This window comes from Melanaphis sacchari, unplaced genomic scaffold, assembly GCF_002803265.2.
Source record: "Melanaphis sacchari strain LSU unplaced genomic scaffold, SCAv2.0 Contig476_pilon_pilon, whole genome shotgun sequence".
In the NCBI taxonomy this organism is placed as follows: domain Eukaryota; kingdom Metazoa; phylum Arthropoda; class Insecta; order Hemiptera; family Aphididae; genus Melanaphis; species Melanaphis sacchari.
Window position 1 is genome coordinate 25818 of NW_020271316.1, and position 20530 is coordinate 46347.

Sequence of the window (20530 nt, forward strand, 5' to 3'; positions counted from 1 at the left end):
CGAGCGTCATCGCGCCTCGCTCAGAGTTCTCTAAAGAGATCCGCGCACTTGACAAAATCCACAGACGTCGTGTCCGCAGCGAATTTCGGATGAGTCGTTCCGAATTTTTGTAAAAAATTCAATAGTATGCACGATTCTGCCGCTTTATTGGTGATGTTGTCTATACCGTCGACGGCCTCGGTCAATTTGATGTCCGACACCAGTGTGGCGTTTTCTATTTGCCGACGGGGATAAAGGTGCAATCGACGTCGACGTTTGTAGAACCGGTACAAGGCTTGTCTGACACACTCGATGCGCGCTTTTTCGCCGCCGACGCGTTCGCAAACACAAACAGCGGCGGTATCGATCGAGTCTCGGTTTACGGAGGACGTGTTGCGATCGCGATTCATCACGCGTACATCGCGCGCGTGTGTGCGTAGTAATCCATCGAATCGACCCGGTGTTACTAACGGCCGTCTGTTCTCACTCTATATATATATATGGCGCGGATTGTGCCGAATCACCGATCAGTGCGCGTTGACGTGTGGATCTGGCGCGACGCTCTCTACATATAAAACCGATTATGTACGGGAATCGAGACAACGATTATTTTCGCGAAGCCCTAAACAACACCGATTCTTATTTGTATAAAAAAATTTGTAAATCGGGTCCGGTGGTGACTTTTCGTCTGTTGGTCTCTGAGAGTTTTGATTTACGATCCGGTATAGCGGTACACAGAACTGAACCGATAAACAGTGAATGGCCGTCGACCGCGACGGTTGTAAAATCAAAATCTATTGCCGACGCCACGCTTGAATCATGAACGCCGAATTCGATAGTTACCGATATCAATATCAAAACCAATTGAATTGCGAACAAACGGTTCGATTGAACGCGCAACTCGACGAGTGCCTCGAACGGGATTTGTGTTTCGTGGTGGACTGGTACGACGATTCAAATAGAATCGTGGGCGTAGGCTGTTCGTATCTGGAACCCGATCGAACGGTGCGGTTAACGTTGCGCGCGTCTCCCGGATTGTTCGTGTTGAGCGGAGACGTCAACACCCTACGAATAGTAGCACAGCTGTACGGTTACGACACCGTGCACGTTTACAAACACGCGACGTACAAATCGAATAATTTTACGATATTAGACGTCATGTTGGACCGCGATCGGGTGTTGACCGTCGAAAATTATTTGTGCAAAATCGAAACCCCCACTACGGTAGACAGTAAACGTTTGCACGGTATTTTTAAACGAGACAACGACACCAAATATAAATTTGCAGCGGTGAGCAATTACTGGGACGTGACCAAACAAGTGATGTTCGAATTGATTTGCGCCAAACGTCGGATCGACGCGACCGATCTGACGGTACCGAAAATAGCGTACAGATGGTTCGATGCCGATCTGCAACCGTACGCCATGGCGGATCCCATAATTCCTACGATTACGTTCGACATAGAAACAGTGTCTACGGATCCGTATCGAGTGCCCACGGGCGAAGACGAGGACGACGTTCTCTTCACGACGTCGGTGCATCACGTCGACGTCGGTATATTGTACACACTGGTGTATCTGCCCGTCGACGGCGTCGAAGCCGACACGCTATTGGCCGAAATGCTAAAACTCGATGAATACCACGAATACGAAAATCAGAAAAACGTAATCGAAGTGTATACCGACGAATTGGATTTACTGCGACGCACGATGGACCTGTTGCGATACCCTCCGGCTGCTACGCCGAACTCTAAAAAATATTATCCTACGACCAACAACAGTTTGCATTACGTGATTGGGTACAATTCGATGCGATACGATATGAAATATCTGTTATTGCGGTGTCAATTTTACGGTATACACGCCGACGGGTTTGTGTACAAAAACGGATACTCGTTTGGATTTCAACAGATTCACGTGGACTTGTTTTGCGTGGCCATGATGCGGTATAAATTGAAAAATTATAAATTGGACACGTTGAGTTCGGACATTTTAAACAGTCAAAAGGAAAACGTCGACGCCGTAGCTTTGCGATTCACGTTTCATCATATACGCAAACGGCAGCGGTTGTTTGTTCACGGTGACGCGTACATGCGTCAGCACGGCATGCCGTCGCTGCGAGACGTTTTGCATTATAACAATCGAGACACGCTTTTGGTCAGCGAACTCGTACGGAAAACCGACGCGATAAAATACGCCGTAGAGTACGCGCACAACAGTCGGATACCGTTGAACAGCATCAACACCAATTATAATAAAATCAAATACCGATTACTGAATCAATGCGAAGTGACCGGTCTAGAATCCGGAAAATACCTGACCACGCTTAAAACCAGCAAACAGACACTGATAATACCGTTGCGCGTCGATCAATTACCTCTGACCGTGGACCACGATCGTTTAATACCGCACGATTACATATGCCGAGATGTAGACAACGAAATTTTATTGGGCAGTAAAATTTTGACTAACGGTCAGAAAAAAAGTTACCCGGGAGGCGTAAACTATTGTCGGGGCGAATACGACGTGCGGGATGTCCAAGAATACGATTATAGGATAGCGTATCCCATGTTGATGGATCGTTTAAACCTTTCCGACGAAACGTGCGCCATCATGACGGCGTTGGACGTCGCGTCGTTGTATCCGTTTGTAAAAAACAAAAACGAATACCGGGTGTTCGATTACAGCACGCACGCCAGCGACAGTAAAACCGGTACACGGATATTATTGCACAGATACCTGTACGACGATCTGGATCCGGGAACCGAGTTCGAATTCACCTTTCAAAATTTGTTTGAACGAAAAAACAAACCCGTAATAATCATATGGTACGCGCAAAACGTGTATCGAGGCGTGTTGTCGGAAATAATTAAATCGTTTAACGTTAAACGACAATCGGCAAAAAACAAAAGGTCGTATTTGGCCAATCGCTTGGACTACGTCAACCGGACTATAGAAGAAACGATATTTGCGGAATACGAAGAATCTATGTTATTGAAATCTGACGACGCTCAAACGCCCGTCGCAACAACACCGACGACGAGTGCCATCGATGAGGGATTTTGTGCCGAAGATTTTGACTGTCAACCGATAGGTAGCGACAACGACGACGACTGTCAACCGATAGGTAGCGACAACGACGACGACTGTCAACCGATAGGTAGCGACAACGACGACGGTGGTGGCGATGATCACGAAACCAATTCAACGATCGTTGATGCCGATACTAGGAAGAAACCATTTGCGTTTAAATCCAAATACAATTTTCGTAATCCGTACATTGAAGAACACGTCAACGGTGATTTAGAATTCTCAATACCTGACGACGTCGACGGACCGGAACGGTTGATCGTATTAAAAAAAATTCGCGAAGATTTACAATTGGAACACGATGCTTTGAACAATTTATACCTCACGTTGAAACCGGTCGTAGCCAGTATATACGGCGTGATTGGCGCCATGAAACCCGAAATGGCCGCCGCTATCACGTGCATAATACGCACGACTCTGTTAAACGAAGCCAAACACGCGATATCTATCGGACGCGAAGTGTACTATTGCGATACGGATTGCATACAAATGAATTCCGGTACGGATTTGTCGAACGCCCTAAACACCCGGTATCCCTACACGGAATTGGAAATGAACGAAAAGGGCAGATGTCTGTACGTACGACCGAAAGTCTATTATAGATACGTAGACGGCCGCATTAAATACGGCGCAAACACCAACGGGCCGCAAATATGGCGGCGGGCCGTCGAATATTTCGAACGATACGATACCGTGACCACTAGTCGGGACGTGTTGCAAGCGTTTCGAGATTTTTATAAATACGTGTACGATTGTGTACTAGAAGCGTGCGATCGCGGAGACGATTCCGATACCGAAACCGGATTTCGGGGTTTTGAAATGCTCACGCAAGAGATCAAAATAACCACACGGGAATGTACATTGGACCTACGTAAATATTTGAGTGCACGTTATCCGTCTTTGGCCGGCGCGTTCCGTCAAACGGCGTACTATTATCAAAACGAAAACGATATAACGCAGACGATTTACAGACCGTCGATCGAGATATGTTCGCGCGAAAACGAAACGTTTGCCGATCGAAACGAACCGTTGCGCACTCGTCAGATTGCACGTTTACAAAACGTCAATCTTTTTAAATTTTTTTACAGTTCGTTTAGCACCATATTCAATTTGTTAAATTTTCACGTTAAACGCAACAACGAACCGCATTCCGTGTCTCTGAACGACACGCACGTCCGATATTTAATGTTGTGCGGTTACTTGGACGTTTATCATGTTTTTTTGAAAATGAAAAACCGCGATGATTACAAATGTTTATCGTTTTTACCTAAATCGGATCGCATCGATCGATCGAAACGTATGAAAACCGACAACGGCGATGATGGTGAAGAAGAAGAGCAATGCATCAACACTTTGGAAATCGCAATGTCCGATGGTCGTACCTACGATGTCGAGTGCTGTCGTCGACACTTCGGCACAGATGTTTAAATTCTTATACGAATTTTTTTGTACTACTTGTAATCATTGTGATATTTTCACTATTAAACCATTGTTGTATTTATATTATATTGTTGTATTTTGCATTTTTTTCTATAGAATAAGTAAAAAATCATTACGATTTTTATTATTACGAATTATTATCAAACGATAATAATTTACTACTATAGGACCTTTGAACAACGATAGTGACGTGTAGATGTAACAATAAAAACTTACATCTGGAAATTTGGTATGTTCTGAATCCTGCTACTTATAAGGTTAACAACTTGGATTTAAAAATAATAAACGTCTGATTTAATAGTAGTACATAACAACATAAAATTTAACATCATTATAAATAAATATAATTAAAATTCGTATAATATAATATAATGTATATAGTGTTATAAATAAATATAATTAAAATTTAAATAGATAATATAATATATATATGGAACATGTAAAATTGTATAGTGAAAAATTCGGCGCGCACCCGTCCCAGTGTCGATCGTGAAAATACTAAATCGTAACGAGAACAATGACTGATTTATTATTTTCACGATCGACGCTGAGCGCGTTCGCTCATCGCGTCGTCGACGCCGGTGCTGATTTTCTTTTAGATTTTTTTCTGTCCGTCATCGGTACGTCCCAGTTGTAACGTTTGCACAAATCTTCAAATACCGACTTCAACGGAACGCGCTTTCCGAAATTTTTGTCCAATTTGTTATACGTAAACACGTACATGTCTTTCGTCGACTCGATCTTGGGCGTCATTTCGGTAAACATTTTTCCGCGAGCATCAAACAACAATGGAGCTTTGTACCGACAGTCTATACGGGTTGTCAGAAACCGTTGTACGTAATCGAATTCAACGACGCCTTCGACCAACAAGGTTTTTATTTTTTCCGCGCACGGCACGCAAGCGCTGACCGCATAGGTTTCGCTGATCCGCATGTTCAGCGTACCGCTTTTGGGCACATCGCACAGATTGCAACCGCGAGTGCTCCGTTTGTTCCGGTTCAACGCCACGTTTGTAACGAGCCCAAAAGTCCGTATACCGTCCACGACCTTGTAAACCTCGTCACCGGTCAACAAGTATTTTCGTAAATTGTTCGACGTGACGGATCTACGACGTTTGTTATCGTCACGACGCTGTTGCGACGACGATCGAATAGAGTTCTGGGAAACGGCGACGTTGGTGGTGGTGGTGGTGGTATCGTCGCACAGTTTCTGACGTTTTGGCGGTTTCACAAACGGAGTTCGGTTCAGGTATTTCGCGATATCTTTTGGAACTATGCCGGCGTCAAACAAAACCTCGCTGTATTCTCCGTCGATCACCATCAGTTCGGTTTCCATGCGTTTTCTCTTGATAGCGCCGACCGTTTCCTTTACGTTGATTTCGTGGTCTTTTACGCGTAACGATTTCTTGAGCTCGTCAATGTCCGCACGCAAACGTTCCAGGTCCGCGTCCGACGGCGTTCCGGAATCGATCATCATCCGTTCTTGTTTCTGGCGCTTCAACAGCGCGTTCAATAAATCGTCCTTGTCCAAACGGTCTTGATACGTATCACAAACGTCTGTTTCGCTGTCACTATCGTTGAAATCGGACATTTCTCCTTCAGGGATTCCTAAATCTACCACGTCACGGTTCTCGCCGCTCAACTCACAGCCGTCGTCGTCGTCGTCATCGGTCTCGTCGTTTCGAAACAAATCCGAATCCGACCGTTCGGGAAACATAAACGCACCGCGTTCGTCGTAATAGGCGGAATTATCCAGTTTTTCATCGTAATCGCAATCGTCGTTCGCGGTACCACCGGTCAACCATTCCGGGTAGTCCAGACGGAACGGTATTTTTTTATTGAGCAAAACGTGTTGCGTTTCAAACGTTTCCAACCGTTTTATGAAAATGCCGGCACACGCCGGTGCACTGATGCGTACAGAATTTCCGTTTTGCGCCAAAACGGGTCCGAGTATCCAGAGTAAAACGTCGAAACCCAAATCTACCAGCACCCGTCCGACCGCCGGATCAATTGAAATCTGATTCGCGTCGAAATTGCAATATCGTTTCTGCTGGTTTCTCAAACAGTCCACAAAACTGCCGCACAGTTTACGTTTTACGTTTTCGACGGCTACGTCGACTGCGTTTAACAGATTTCCGTAATATCTGGGCCATACATCGTGATTGAATATTTTCAAAAAACAAGTGATGTTCCGTAACGTGATTTCTTTTTGGTGCACGAGCGCGGTGTCCCGTAGGTATTGGACAAAGTAGTGAGCGAAAATCATAAAAAAATTGTCCAATTTGATCAACAACTTCAACGGTACGTCCGCGTTTGTTTTGAAAAATTTGTGAAACATCGACCGCACGTCTCTTTTGGTGATGACGGTATCCAAAGTCGCGTTGTTCGTCCGTTTGTTGGTTCGACCGTCGACCGAACAGTGTTTCTTGTACGCGACCGACACGTCGGCGTCGTACGCTATCTTGTTGACGTGCAGACAGCGGTCCCACACGCTGTACTCGTTCGGAGACCGTTGGGTTTCCGCGTACATGCCGACCATTTGAGCAAACCAATTGAATATATTTACGCGATTTTTTATCAGATGATTGTACGTGTGGCTGAACGCGACGTGATGCACGCCCAAGTCCAAACACACCACCGACCACAGTTTCACATCCGTAGCGGACACGCAATTGTTGTTGTACACGAACATCATCAGTTCCTTCAATACGACCAGAGCCATTGTCTGAATTTTCCGATCGTCGGAAAAATACATGTACCGTTTATACGATTTTAAAATTTCCCGAATTTCGGCGTATCTATCGATTTTATTCGCGTCGGGCGTTGCATTCAACACGGATCGAAAAGCCTTTTTAAAATTATGATACAGATACAAAAGTACGTCTTTTTTGCTCTTGCGATTGACGCGTTCGTTGTAAAATCGCAAATCCTGAACCGATATCCGCCACAAAGCCATAACCATTAGTTCCAATTCGCCTTCGAACAGATCGTACGGTTCTTTGGATCGCGATTTTACCAAACGTCTAATTAACACTTCGACGTGCGAATTGTACATCAAAGGTACGAAACCGTAACGCAGTTTATACGATCTCGGGTAAATAGAGTGGTTTACGATCGGTAGTGTCTCTTGCGGAAACCCATACATGTTCCGGTCCATGTATTTCAACATGGTGCCCAGATCGGAAGGCGCGATTTTCAATTCGACGTTCATTGCGCGTTCCGCGTGCGTCAATATATCGTACAACGATACGTACCCGTCGGCGTCCAAATTCTCCAAACCTTTGTAATGTGACACGCGCATGGTCGGCGGCACGTCGGCGTTTATAAATTTCTTCAGCTGTGCGTGCCTGTCCATCGGATCCTTAATGGGTTTGTATTTTTTTAACAATGCCGCGTGTTTGGCGCGCATTTCGGATTCCGAAACGTTCGGAAACGGCACCATTATCGAATCGTCTTCGGATTGAGTTGCGGATTCGTCGACCACGAATTCGTATTTGGCCAATTCGTTATCGGTATCTCCGACGCGAACCCCGACATCCAGAGATCCGCACAACAACCTACTGGAACGTCGACGAGGCGCCTCGTCGACGATCGACGTAATCGAAACGTCGACGACGTCCAGCACCGCCGTCGGGTCTTTTTCTTCGCCTTCGTCGTCATCGCCCCAGTCAACGTTCAACAAATCTCCAATGTTTTCCTTGTTTTCAAACAATTGACGTTTACCGTCATCGACGCGTTTCAATATTCTTTTTTTTAACAGGTCTACCGCGACAAGTGTTTGCGAAGACATTTCTCCGTCGTCGTCGTCACTGCTATTATCGCTGCTACTGCTACTACTACTGCTGCTACCGTCACTACTACTGCTGCTGCTGCTGCTGCTGGTGGTGGTGCTATCGCTGTCATTGCCGTCCACTTTGGCGGCAACGATATCATCATCGTCGTCGTCGTCATCGGTATCGTAGAAAGCAGCACAACAGTTTTTGGCTGCGCTCTCTTCGTACAATTCTTTTGTACGTTGCATAGATTTGCCTCTAGATGGCGGATACTGCTGTATATTGCCCAAAGTCTATACAACGACATGAATAAATTAATTATTATTACATACACACACGTCGATCCCAACACCGTTACGTACCGTATTTGTATTTATATTTGTTTCGACAAACGGAAACTCCGCAACGGCGTCGAATTCGTCGATCAATTCTGTACAAACAAAAAAATACGTACGTTACTTTTACATGATTTGAATTGCGCGCGCGACAGACTTACCCGAATCTTTTATAAGGTTTTCCAATTTATCGTTGGGTTTCGACGACGACGACGGCGCTTGGTACGTTTCGAATATTATCTGAGTTTCGAAAAAATCGTCCGTAACGAACGACACGCTATCGTCGACGGCGGCGGCGTTGTGGTCAAACGACGGAGTCGTGATCAATTCGCTCGTAACCGAATCCAAAAAATCGAACGCTTCGCTGTCCGTGATCACTGCTGCTGTTGTATCCATTGTGTTTCTCCCACTCGTTTGAATAACTCGTAAAACTAATAACACATGCGCACAAACATGGGTACACGATTTTCGAAGCGGCGCGCGCCCGGAGCGATCGGTTGACTTGTCGAAATGCGCGCACGTCGAGCCACTGAAGTCGTCACACTGAAGCGCACTGAACGAAAAACGACGACGCCCTCTCGGTTTTATACCATGTACGCCGAGTCTTATCGCGCGTCACGTCGCGATAAAGTAAACAATTATGCGCACAAAACGAATCACGTAAACACCAATTAAAAATCGTTTAAAACCCAATTAAAAATCCTATAAAAATTACCTTTATGGCTTACGGAGAAAATTCCTATTAAAAACGTCATGTAAAAACCCAGAACTTGAAATCCGCCGAAACTGCACGTACTTTCCGCGTAATCAAACCGACACGTACGCACGTTGGACGAGCACCGTGTTACGCACGAATCGGACCGGTTTGCGGGCGCGTTGGGTTTTTTTCCGCGCCGATTCGGTATCGCTACGGCGTACACGGTTTTACGCACGAATCGGACCGGTTTGCGGGCGCGTTGGGTTTTTTCCCGCATGAGCGTCGATCGCGCGACACGGATTCTATACCGAGTGCTGGTGGACAGGTTTTTGAACGTTTCGAAACGTTTGCGCGCGCGTCAACGGATCCGCGGATCACGGACACAACCGAAATACAACGTTACGTTCGCGCCCGTTACGTTCGTGCACACGTGAACGAAAAACGGTCGGTTTACGTGCACCGACAATATCGGCAACGGTTCGTCGTGCGACGCGACGGCGTCGCCGGCAGTACCGGTGGTGATCGTCATCATGCGTCTGATCGTTTTACCAAAACCGTCCAAAGCGTTCATCGCGTCGCTCTTTTTAGACGTCGCGGACCGATGATGACAGTCGTCGTCGGTAAATCCCATTACGACCGCACTACGCGTGTCGTCGTCACCATCATCATCGTCATCGTTGTCGTCGAAAGACATGTATATCATTTGAACGAATTCGGAAATCGTTTCGCGGAAACCATTGGACGCGGCAGCGGCACCGTTGCCGGGATCGTTGGATTTGACGAATATGCCGTGCACGTTCATCTGTAAATGAAAAAAAACGTAAAATCCGAACCGTCGGTCGAAACGACCCCGTACACGTACGTCGTTCAAAACGGGCCTGACGTCTACGGTGCTCAGTATTTTGCATTTGGGCAAAAACAATTGAACTTTGCGCATACGCAAACGTTTGACGATCTTGTTCAATTGAAACGATTCTACGGCGGACCGCAACTGTTGCACGGGACTGGTTTCGTTGTTCGACAACGTTATCAATAAAAACAATCCGTCGTTCTGTCGTGCGGGCACACGTGCTATATATTATAAAAATATCGTGATGCGTAAATCAAAAAAACATACTTTGCAATCCAATCGAACGTGCGTAGATCCGTCAACGACGCAGACAGGCATGTCTGAAAACTGGTACATCGTGTCCGCGGAAACCGTACGGTTGTCGATGGTACGAAACGGCATAGACCTGGTGTTTTTTTTATAAAACGGACTGTGTAGTTTATATTGCACGTTGGACACGTTGCTCAATATGTGACGGTGGTTGTCTGCGCGCGCGTGTGTGTGTGTGCATGTGAAAACAATACGATTATAATAAAAAAATACGGTATCGCGTAGTCGCTTTACGTACCCATTTTAGTCTTAACGACCAACGGTCGCAAAACGTCCATAGTGTATTCGACGGTGTACGCGGCAGCGGCGTTTAACGTACAACACAATTCAAATTTTGTATTGTACTTCGAGATCAGTCTGTTTACGGGATGTTCGATCGAACGGTTGATATCACCGGTGTTTGGCACAAACACGTGATTGCCGTACACCAACACCTGATCGACAAACAATTTATTGTAATCGTTACGTGTGGACGTTATGGACTTGCCGACGACGTTCCAGCCCAAAACCCGGTGGAGTTCGTCGATCGTCGTTTTGTCCGACGCAGCGTTCAGCGCGTAAAACGATAACAACAGGTTAACGCCTATAGGCGATACTGCGTAATTGCCGGAACCCGCACCGCGACCGATCACGATTTTCTGTAATACATATACGAAATCGGTACATTGCATTATTTTCCTATAACGGGAGCGCAATATCGGTACATCGCGTTCGCGCACGTACTTTGATAAACTCTCGAGAAAACCGTTCTATGGACTCTGCCGTTTTTACAGTACTCTGGTCCGTGCCACCGACGCACGCTGGTTTCATCGTAAGCGCACTGAAAAAGTGTGTGTGTGTGTGTATCAGCAAAGATGTGTACATGTGTTACGAAAAAGGTGCAGCAACACCTTTATCCGAGTTTTGGCACTTTCGGTTAATAAACACTGATAGCGTGCGCATTTATTTATACAATAAACCCGGTAAATTACCGGTACGTGGAAGTTTATTGATTTAATATTCTAATAGGGATTTAGGGCTACCGACGATAGCGTTTGCGGTCTGCAATCCACAACAACGCGTAATAAAATAAAATGGATTAAATTTTGTGTGTGCGTGTGTGTGTGTGTCGAGCGCATGAGCGTTCAACGCAGAGTCGATTTAACGAGTGTTGTGCGTTTTTTTCAATTAAAGATGAAATTCAATAATTTATTTCTTTTTATTGAACATGCGCGCACATAAAAAATGCTACGAATTTATAGTATAAACATCATCTATATATATATTATAAATTAATAAATATGGCCTTGGTTTCAAATAAAAAAAATTAATAACTTTGCCGTCAATTGACAGGTCCGTTTCATAAAGAAATTCTTCTCAAATGTAATATAGTGTCGTCGACACACGCGCGCAATGTTTTCGTATTTAAAAACTATAATAAACCCCACTATCGAATGCGCGTACACGATCGTGCGACAAATTGATGACGACGACGACGACAACGACCGTTGTTTCGTCGTCGTCGGATTAGAAAACTCGTCGGTTCGCCAATGTTTCTATGAAAACGATCACACCGCGTTTGATGACTGCAACGAATATCAATATCTATCCTTAGTCTGGCAACTAATCCGTACACGAAACGACGACGACGACGACGACGACGCTGTTTTAGATTTTAACGGGAAATGGCTCCGTTTCGATTTAAAAGATTCTAGATTAATATATACGTCCACTTCGGTACCGACGCACGTGACCGATTGTCAATACAACGACGTCGTATCAGCACAATGTCGCGCTATATTGAAAAACGATTCTGTAAAAACTGTCGTGCGTTCGTGCGCCGACAACGTCGTCAGACGGTTACGGTTGACGGGCGACGAAAACACGACGTGCGTCGTCACGTTCGAAAACCTACTCACAAGCGAAACCGGTGTTAGATTGACGTTAACGTTCGTGATTTCGGTCGACGGAGCGCCGCAACCCTCGGGCGGTCGCTCCGTCAATAACAAACAATCGTACAAAATCCGAGGAATACTGAAAAGATCGCCCGTGGCTTGTGTTCACAGTCACGTAAACTTTGATCTGTTGTACAGATCCTGCGTTCTACAATCCGTAGCCAGTAAATTAAAAATGGAAACTGATTGTTTATTTTACGGTACCGACGCTTTTAGATTACCGTCACGGCTCGTAGGCCATTATTATAAACTATTGGTTCAGACCCCCGTACGGCCCGATAGGCGTATAGAATTCAACTTCACATAATCCCATTATATACACATGCGGGCGTGCGTGTACGACGCAGCGACGACAGCAACAGCAACAGCTAGTGTTGTAAAATTACCGGTAATTTATTTTTAGGTAACTTACTTGAGTAAATTACCGGTAATATTACTTTTTTATGGTAATATTGGGAAATTTATATAAAATTACTTGTAAATTATTTTTAGGTAACTTACTTAACTAAATTATCGATAATATTACTTTTTACATTTATATTACTTATTAGGAAATTTATTTTTCAACACCCAATTGATAAAAAAGTAATATTAATTAATTATTATTAAAGTAATAAAATACCTAAATGGCTACGATCAATATAAATATTATTTCTCCTTATATGAAGCATTCAAATATTTTCTATACAAATATAGCCAATAATCAATAAATGTATTTATAATACTTTATAAAATAATGTTAAGCAAAAGTACAAAACTAAATAATATACTTTTATCTGAAAATAGAAATTTAAAATAAAAAAACATATTTTTTGATATAATACATAAAAAGCTTTTAATTCAATAAAAGCAACAAATTAAGCCAGTCTTGACTTTTGTTAGATCACAAAAAACTATAACGATTTAATATACACCTCAAAACAATATTAGAAAATAAAAATAGATAACTTTCAGTATAAAATTATTATAAAAGTTATAAACAAAATAAAAATAGTAAATTGCACTTGTTTGGTTATTTTAAAATATAATAAAATAAGTAATAACATGTTGTTTCAACAAAATAAAATTGAGTAGGAAACTTTCCGTATTATAAAATATTAAATTGTACAAATTATCAACAAAATAAAAATAATAATTTAGGTACTTAAGTATTTTGAGTTTCGAGATCATCATATGTTAAATATTCTACTTCGGCTTCAGTTTCTGACCCACAATCAGATGTTTCATCATCAGCATATGGAATTTCATAACTTTCATCATCTGAGTTGTCTTCGTCTTCAACCGTTTCATACTCATTTTCATCAATGTTCATAGGCATATCATTCAACTCCTGTGATGTAGTAGTCAATGTAGATGAAGCAGAAATTAATTTTATAGCTTTAGGTTTTGGATTATTGTTGATTAACTTCCAATTATGGCTAATGTAGGTTATTTTACCAGCCCTATCACATGTCAGTTTATTTCTTTTTTTTGTGTGAATGTTCCCATAAGTACTGAACGAGCGCTCTGTGGCAGCTGATGTAGTTGGAGCAGTTAAAATACTTGTAGCTATTGAAGAAAGTACAGAAAAGGAACATAAACCATTCCACCATACTAAAGGTTCCATTAAATTAGAAGATTCCCATAAATAACTTTTTAACCAAACCCCTGTTGATTTTGTTTTATAGTTAGCCAACTCAGCCATTATGATATTAGCATTTAAACCTCTGTTCATTGAAATATTATAAATAAATTCAGATGCATCAATATATTCTTCAGGAGTAAGTGAACTTCCTTGGTCACAAGGATCAAGTACTGTTGCTGCCAAATGTAGGGGTTTTATCATATTTACTTTTCTTCTTTGGAAATTAACACACATTTTTGAGGAATCAGCTATTGACAAAAGCGAAGAATCAGTGCTTTTGTTTAAACAAGTTTCAATTTCCATTATATACTTGTAAACCTTATGAATATTTGGCGAATCTGACTCTAATAAAGTTATATATTTAACCATAGGTTTTAATAAATTAATACATTTGTCAACATTTTCCCAAAAACCACTATCATCTAATAAAAGTTTTTTAATAGAAGCTGATAATGTTGGTTCACGGACAGCTAAGATTTGTAAACTAAATTTAGTTGAATTTAAACTTTCCAGACAATAAAAAAAACTAGCCCATCTTGTTGGAGATGGTAGTTTTAGGGAACATAAAATGTTTTGTTCTTTATTAATATTCTCTAAGCAAGCTTTGAGTATCTGCGAACGATTAATTGATTTCACAATTGATAAACTATCTGATTTTAATTTAACTAATGACTCAAGGTTTACAATATCATTGAACAGTAGGTTTATAGAATGTGCTAAACAATTAAGAGGAACTAAATGAGGATACACATTTTTAAGCAACATGAAGCTTTTTTGAACATTTGCAGCATTATCACCAATTAAAGTCACAAATTTCATGGGATTGAACTCAATTAACACTTAGTTAATTTCATCTGTTATGTATTCTGCTGTATGTCGATTTTGACCAGTTGCGACACTTTTAACAAAAACTGGACGTGGTGTTGACAGTATAAAATTCATAATTCCATTATTTCTAATATTGGTCCAACCATCACATTGTAGATGTAGATGTGGGGCAGACAAAACAATTTCAGATACCTTTTTTTTCATTTCACTGTATTGACTTTCTAATAAGGTAGATGACAATGAGCTCCGAGTTGGTATTTTATATACTGGACGACAAGCTGTAAAAACTTTTTGCCATAGTGGATGTTCCAACATACTTAATGGAGCACCAGTGACATAAATTGCATTTGCTATGTGTTTATCAAGGTCATCCTTTAAAATATACAAACCACTTATTAGTTATTACTTAATAAAACTTATTTCATAATTTTAAAATTATTAGGAATTTACCTTTTGAGACTTATTCATTGAGTCAAAATAATGCTCAAGTTTTTGTGAATTGATAATGGCTGATGAACATTGTGAAAGTACAGTTGATCTTCCAGAATCATTTACCATTCCAGCTAAACCAGATACATTGTTATTATCATCAGTATCATCCTGGTCCAATACAGATTTTGGAACTCTTGCTACTGAACTAGCTGTAGAAGTTGATTCTAGATTTTGATTAAGATCACTAGTTACCAAGTCTGAAATGGAAATTATTAAAACATTTTGAAATATAATTTAAAAAAAATATTAAATTGCATAAAATGAAAATAGTGAATACCAACCTTCATTTTCATCATCATTTATTAAACTTTTGGACTTTGAACTGCTTAGCTTCTTTTTTCATGATATGTTTGCTCAAATATTTGGTTTTAATATTAGTTGGACACTTGATGCACTTAGATATATGAAACTCCATTTTGGTTGCGTTAATAAAATTATAAAAAACATTGCAATGAATACACTGAGCCCCAGAACGACCGTTGACAGTGCATTTTACAAATTCCGACCATATTTTGGAACGATCACGACCCATTTTACTGTAGATTGTAGAACAGTTAAGTTCCTAAAATTTTATTCTGGTCTGAGACAATTAGACGAATATAAAAGATCTGCATTCTGTCGAAGCCATGAATCGGTGTTTTTTTTAAAGCAAGTTTAAATTTCTATTATATATATATGTACATATAAACATTAAGTATATTTGACGAATCTGACTAAAATAGATTATACTGGTATACTGCTAAAGACATTTATAGACAAGTGCTAAATGATAATTGCTATAATTTTAAATTTATAATAATGATTATGTTTTAATGTTTATATTTTTCTTTATCAATACCTAATCAGTAATCACTAAGGCACTGTCTCCAAAGAGCCTACATAAAACCTAATAAGAGTAACATGGTATAATATATTAATATGTTATATGATTATGATTATAATATAAATAATGATTAATGAATGATTCATAAAATTAAAAAAAAAAATACTCATAAAGTGGTAAAGTAATTTATATTTATTACTTTACCGATAAATTACTTACTTTAAAATACTTTACCAAAGTAATATTACCGACTTACATCACGAGCAACAGCAGCGGCAGTGGTGTACAATACACATCACAAAAATTATATTATATAATCCTTATACTATGGAACAACAGAGTACAAATACGTGTATTATATATATATACATCACAAAATAATGGAGTACAATTGAAAAAAAACACGATTATCATATATATATATAGAGTACAAATACGTGTATTTATTCAAGTGTCGTGTCAACATACAATAAAAAATGCAAACGATGATTTATTTTTTTTGTCGTCTCCGTCGTTCACAATCAATCACCGTGCACAATTTTTTAAATCTTTAATGCATTCGTTCAGAGACGCTTCGTTAAACATAAAAGCAAAATTAGAAAACAACGGTTTGAAATCGACGTAGGGCGTACTGTTTAAGAAAACGGTACCGAACGAACTCTTCAATTCGCTTTCGCAATAAATCAATATAAACTGCGTACGACCGGTCTGCCGCAAACGTTGTCCCGAAACTATGTACCGGTTCATTTGTTCGATAGCCGATCGTTGTTGGTTTTCCGAAAGACTCGTCGAGTTATCGTACAGTCGGTCGAAAAACATTTTCATGGTCTCCTCGTGACCCTTGGCCCCGGATTGCACGACACTCGAAACGGTGTCCGTGGTCTGCAACAGGTCGTCGACGGTTATGCAATACGTGTTTCGCGTTTCGTTCAGATTTCGCAAAACCATACAAAACTCGTCGTATTCCGATTTCAGGTAGCCGCAACCCGCTTCGATCATATATCTGTAATCCGTTAAAATGTAAACAATACGCACGCACATTAACACAGCAAATCACTCACTCTAAACCATGACCGTGCGTTCTGTTGAAAAATTCGTTGTTTTCCCGCAACCATTGAGCGTTGCGGTAAATCAGTAACCGCGCGTTTTCGCTGAACGAAAACCTCGGCAAACCGATCAGAGTCTTGTTGCGTGCGTACGCCACGGACATTTCGTATTTCGACAGTTTATGCAAAAACGTCTCGTACCGATCGTAAAACTGGCGCGTGTGCTTGGGCAATGCGTATACCGCGTTTTTATCGCCGTCCACGTCTTGATTCATGGGTTTGGCCACGGCGTCGTTGATGACTATAACGTCTACACCGGGATCGGGGTTGCGTATCGCTTTGCAAACGAACATGCACGTGGATTTAATACAGGGATCTCGTTTGATGCACACGAGATTCAAATCGTATTCGTTTTTCATCATGTCCCATATGCGTTGCGGTATCATCACTGCGTCCGACGGCAAGTCGCACGATATGGTGGCCGTCTGATAGATGGCTTTGACTTCGAATCCCGTCACGGCCGTCCGCACCACCGATTGTTTTCCGCTTTTGTATTTTTTTATACTAGACACTTTGAAATTCGACGTTTCGAACCGTTTGTAACGTTCCGGCACGGCGTTGGGCAAGAGAACCGCCGCGCGCACCAACGACGCAAAATGATTCGTCGACTGTTCCCGCCACAGAGACGGGTCGTAAACGACGTATTTTTTATTGTCGACCACGAGCAAAAACGATTGTTTGAAATCCGTAACGTACACGGCTTCGTCGCAACACCGAAACGTTTGGACCGTGCACGGTACGGTGTTGTCGTGTTCGTGTCGGTGCGCGTGTCGTTTACAAAAATAAAACAGCGCCACGCGCAAATCAAACAAATGGTTGAACAAGTCGTGTTCGAACAACGTCGTGCTGTGCAATCGTCCGTCGGCGAATTTCGGACCGACGCACGTCACGTCCGTGGTCAGATCGCAATAATACGGATCTTTTACCACGCACGGACTCCCGGTTTTACAATTTATGCACTCCGAACACGGGGGATCGTGTTTGTGCACGCAACACCGGAAAACGCGACACGTTTCCAGAGTTTTTCGATGAAACAACAGCGATTGGTGTCGTATCAACAGTTCGAAAGCCGTACCGCATTTTTTGCATTCACGGTCGTTGCTCACGAAACACGGTACCTTGCGGTGCGCGTGTTTGCCACAAAGACATTTCCGAAAAAACACGTCTTCGGTCGACAGGAAATGATCGCGTAATTGAAAATCGTACACTTGGTGTTCGAGCGGTTGTATTTTAATTTTATTGGTCAGAAACAACGGGACGAGTGACATGGCGTAGTTTTACGGTCGAGACGGCGGATCCGACTAAAACGACGAACGGTCGTTTATTACAATATATACATATTATATATGTGTGTGTTTGACATGCGTGTATACAGTACAACAAACTTGTACTTTTTTTTACAATGTCTCGTGGAGCGATCGTTTTATAATAAAAAAATTATACGTTGTACAATAAAAAAACAACGATCGTTCTCCAAACATTGTTTTTTTATTCTGTATATAAAAAGAAAAAAAAGTAGGGATAAATGATAACGGGCGCGAATGCGTATAAATACAGGTGCGGCCTCGCGCGCGCGACAGACTCTGTCCAGTAGTATAGTGGTCGAGGACGGAGTCGTCCGTCTCCCAGGGAACAGGGTGACGGCGTCTACCGAGGTATACATATACGTATAAGGATAGGGCGCGGGACGGGACGGAGAATAATAGTAATAGTGATTTTCTGAAAAAAGTTTTTTTTCCGCGCGGCGTCGTCGTCAATGGTAATAATAATAGTAATAGTGATTTTTATAAAAAGTTTTTTTCCGCGGGCCAACCGGGATCGCGTCGGACGCTGCACACAAAAATACAGCGAGCGAGTACTCCGACCGCTAACGCGGCTACGGCGCCAACGACGGCGATGACGGGTTACAGTGTCCCCTTATCACCACCACTTTCGCGTATTCGGCGCGTGTACGCCGTCCGCGACGATGCACGCCACCGCCGGTGGCGCAGCACGCTGCACGCATGGGTTTTCACCGCGTATTCGACGAGTGCGCGTTGTGCGATATAGTGCGCACGGTCGTCTTCCGTGCGGGTTGTGCGATACATCCAAAATAATAAATTTTGAAAAAACAGAACAATATAGGTACTCATACGCGTCAATTGTTGCTACAACTGCTGTTAGTTAAACATAGAACCTACGACGTGGTAAATCATTTTTAAGCGCACGACTACTATTGTGATACGATTACAGATGATATTTTGGTCTAACGTTCTAATTTCGAGTAATAATCTATATCGCATATATCGAAATACTGTATCATAAAATCTTGTAATTTGTTTTGCGATTTTTATAGAACTGTACGTATTGTCTATGTATCGCGACATTTGAACTAATGTGTTAACAAATACTCGAACCCTAACATTGAAGTTTCTGCTCAAATTTATTTCGTATTGAATATAAAACGCCATCTATTTAACACAGTCGTTGTCTATGTAAAAATAATCAAATATCTAATATCCGATAGATATCTTCACGCATTATTGCCCTGTCGTGATAATCTACATCTTTTCTTTTGTAATTTTCATAGTATCTAAGTGTATGCATCTCGACTTTCCTGATACTCGAACTACAAACACCAGCAGGTCAATACTATGACAATATATTTTCGAACATGTTTCGGTAGTTTTGTCTATTATTTCAATCAACGCGTTCTTTGGTTTTGAAAATACTCAATTGCATCCATTTCGTTAAAATCATAACGTCAACTTTCATTGACAAAATCTGAACGCAATTCTCATTTCAACCATAATAATGGTTGGTTTAGTAAAACATACTCTAGTTTATTTTTCCTATTCGTTGTTATAAAACGATATTTTATACATCAGATTCTCCTCAGTTTAGACCAACCGTTCATTCCAGTATTTGAAAATGCATTGCATTCATTTCCTTTGTATTATATTCGCCATTCATTATCAATCACAGGCACATTACATACATTACATAAATGTATCCTATCTGGCCTCAACCGACGGTATTTTCTGTTGCGCCGCCATTCCTCATAAAATCGGCGAACTGCCTGGAAGATGCCACCGAACGTGACGCCGACTTCCTGATGAACATTTTCCTGCTGACGCCGCTATCGCCATAAACCTGATGGAAGAACTTCCTGGTGGAGATGACAATATGAGATGAAATTTTGAATGACATGCCGTGCCGCTATGCCGCCGCCGCTGCCTGCGTTGCCGTGGGCGAACGTCGCCGCCGCCTGC

General features: G+C 41.8%; 4 protein-coding genes across 4 annotated transcripts; all 4 read right to left on the bottom strand.

Moving 5' to 3' along the window:
- Positions 1-4910: 4910 nt before the first annotated feature.
- On the bottom strand, positions 4911-9660 carry LOC112598282. Its single transcript, XM_025344681.1, has 3 exons — positions 8778-9660; positions 8644-8711; positions 4911-8574 (listed from the first exon to the last, which is right to left on the bottom strand). The coding sequence occupies exons 1-3, from the start codon at positions 9010-9012 to the stop codon at positions 5071-5073; spliced, it is 3807 nt and encodes a 1268-aa protein (XP_025200466.1). The 5' UTR covers positions 9013-9660; the 3' UTR covers positions 4911-5070.
- Positions 9661-9666: 6 nt separating this feature from the next.
- Positions 9667-11625, bottom strand: LOC112598283. The gene is made up of 5 exons (XM_025344683.1): positions 11196-11625; positions 10711-11110; positions 10431-10627; positions 10176-10364; positions 9667-10115 (listed from the first exon to the last, which is right to left on the bottom strand). The coding sequence occupies exons 1-5, from the start codon at positions 11334-11336 to the stop codon at positions 9672-9674; spliced, it is 1371 nt and encodes a 456-aa protein (XP_025200468.1). The 5' UTR covers positions 11337-11625; the 3' UTR covers positions 9667-9671.
- Positions 11626-14859: 3234 nt separating this feature from the next.
- LOC112598289 lies at positions 14860-15882 on the bottom strand. Its single transcript, XM_025344688.1, has 4 exons — positions 15847-15882; positions 15632-15683; positions 15309-15547; positions 14860-15230 (listed from the first exon to the last, which is right to left on the bottom strand). Exons 1-4 carry the CDS (start codon positions 15880-15882, stop codon positions 14871-14873), a joined length of 687 nt encoding a protein of 228 aa, XP_025200473.1. The 3' UTR covers positions 14860-14870.
- A 738-nt stretch (positions 15883-16620) lies between these two features.
- On the bottom strand, positions 16621-18672 carry LOC112598284. Its single transcript, XM_025344684.1, has 2 exons — positions 17235-18672; positions 16621-17176 (listed from the first exon to the last, which is right to left on the bottom strand). The coding sequence occupies exons 1-2, from the start codon at positions 18545-18547 to the stop codon at positions 16699-16701; spliced, it is 1791 nt and encodes a 596-aa protein (XP_025200469.1). The 5' UTR covers positions 18548-18672; the 3' UTR covers positions 16621-16698.
- Positions 18673-20530: the final 1858 nt, after the last annotated feature.

What these genes read in the sequence shown, in the direction of transcription:
- LOC112598283 (XM_025344683.1), bottom strand. Translation starts at nt 11,336, where the DNA reads ATGTACACATCTTTGCTGATACACACACACACACACTTTTTCAGTGCG. An exon ending in TTTCTCGAGAGTTTATCAAA is followed by an intron (nt 11,111 to 11,195) that starts GTACGTGCGCGA and finishes TATGTATTACAG; the next exon opens with AAAATCGTGATCGGTCGCGG. An exon ending in TCAGGCCCGTTTTGAACGAC is followed by an intron (nt 10,116 to 10,175) that starts GTACGTGTACGG and finishes TTTCATTTACAG; the next exon opens with ATGAACGTGCACGGCATATT.
- LOC112598289 (XM_025344688.1), bottom strand. Translation starts at nt 15,882, where the DNA reads ATGGGTCGTGATCGTTCCAAAATATGGTCGGAATTT. An exon ending in CCAAAATATGGTCGGAATTT is followed by an intron (nt 15,684 to 15,846) that starts GTAAAATGCACT and finishes TCATGAAAAAAG; the next exon opens with AAGCTAAGCAGTTCAAAGTC. An exon ending in CAATGAATAAGTCTCAAAAG is followed by an intron (nt 15,231 to 15,308) that starts GTAAATTCCTAA and finishes TATATTTTAAAG; the next exon opens with GATGACCTTGATAAACACAT.
- LOC112598284 (XM_025344684.1), bottom strand. Translation starts at nt 18,547, where the DNA reads ATGTCACTCGTCCCGTTGTTTCTGACCAATAAAATTAAAATACAACCG. An exon ending in ACGCACGGTCATGGTTTAGA is followed by an intron (nt 17,177 to 17,234) that starts GTGAGTGATTTG and finishes AACGGATTACAG; the next exon opens with ATATATGATCGAAGCGGGTT.
- LOC112598282 (XM_025344681.1), bottom strand. Translation starts at nt 9,012, where the DNA reads ATGGATACAACAGCAGCAGTGATCACGGACAGCGAAGCGTTCGATTTT. An exon ending in AAACCTTATAAAAGATTCGG is followed by an intron (nt 8,712 to 8,777) that starts GTAAGTCTGTCG and finishes TTGTTTGTACAG; the next exon opens with AATTGATCGACGAATTCGAC. An exon ending in CAAATATAAATACAAATACG is followed by an intron (nt 8,575 to 8,643) that starts GTACGTAACGGT and finishes GTCGTTGTATAG; the next exon opens with ACTTTGGGCAATATACAGCA.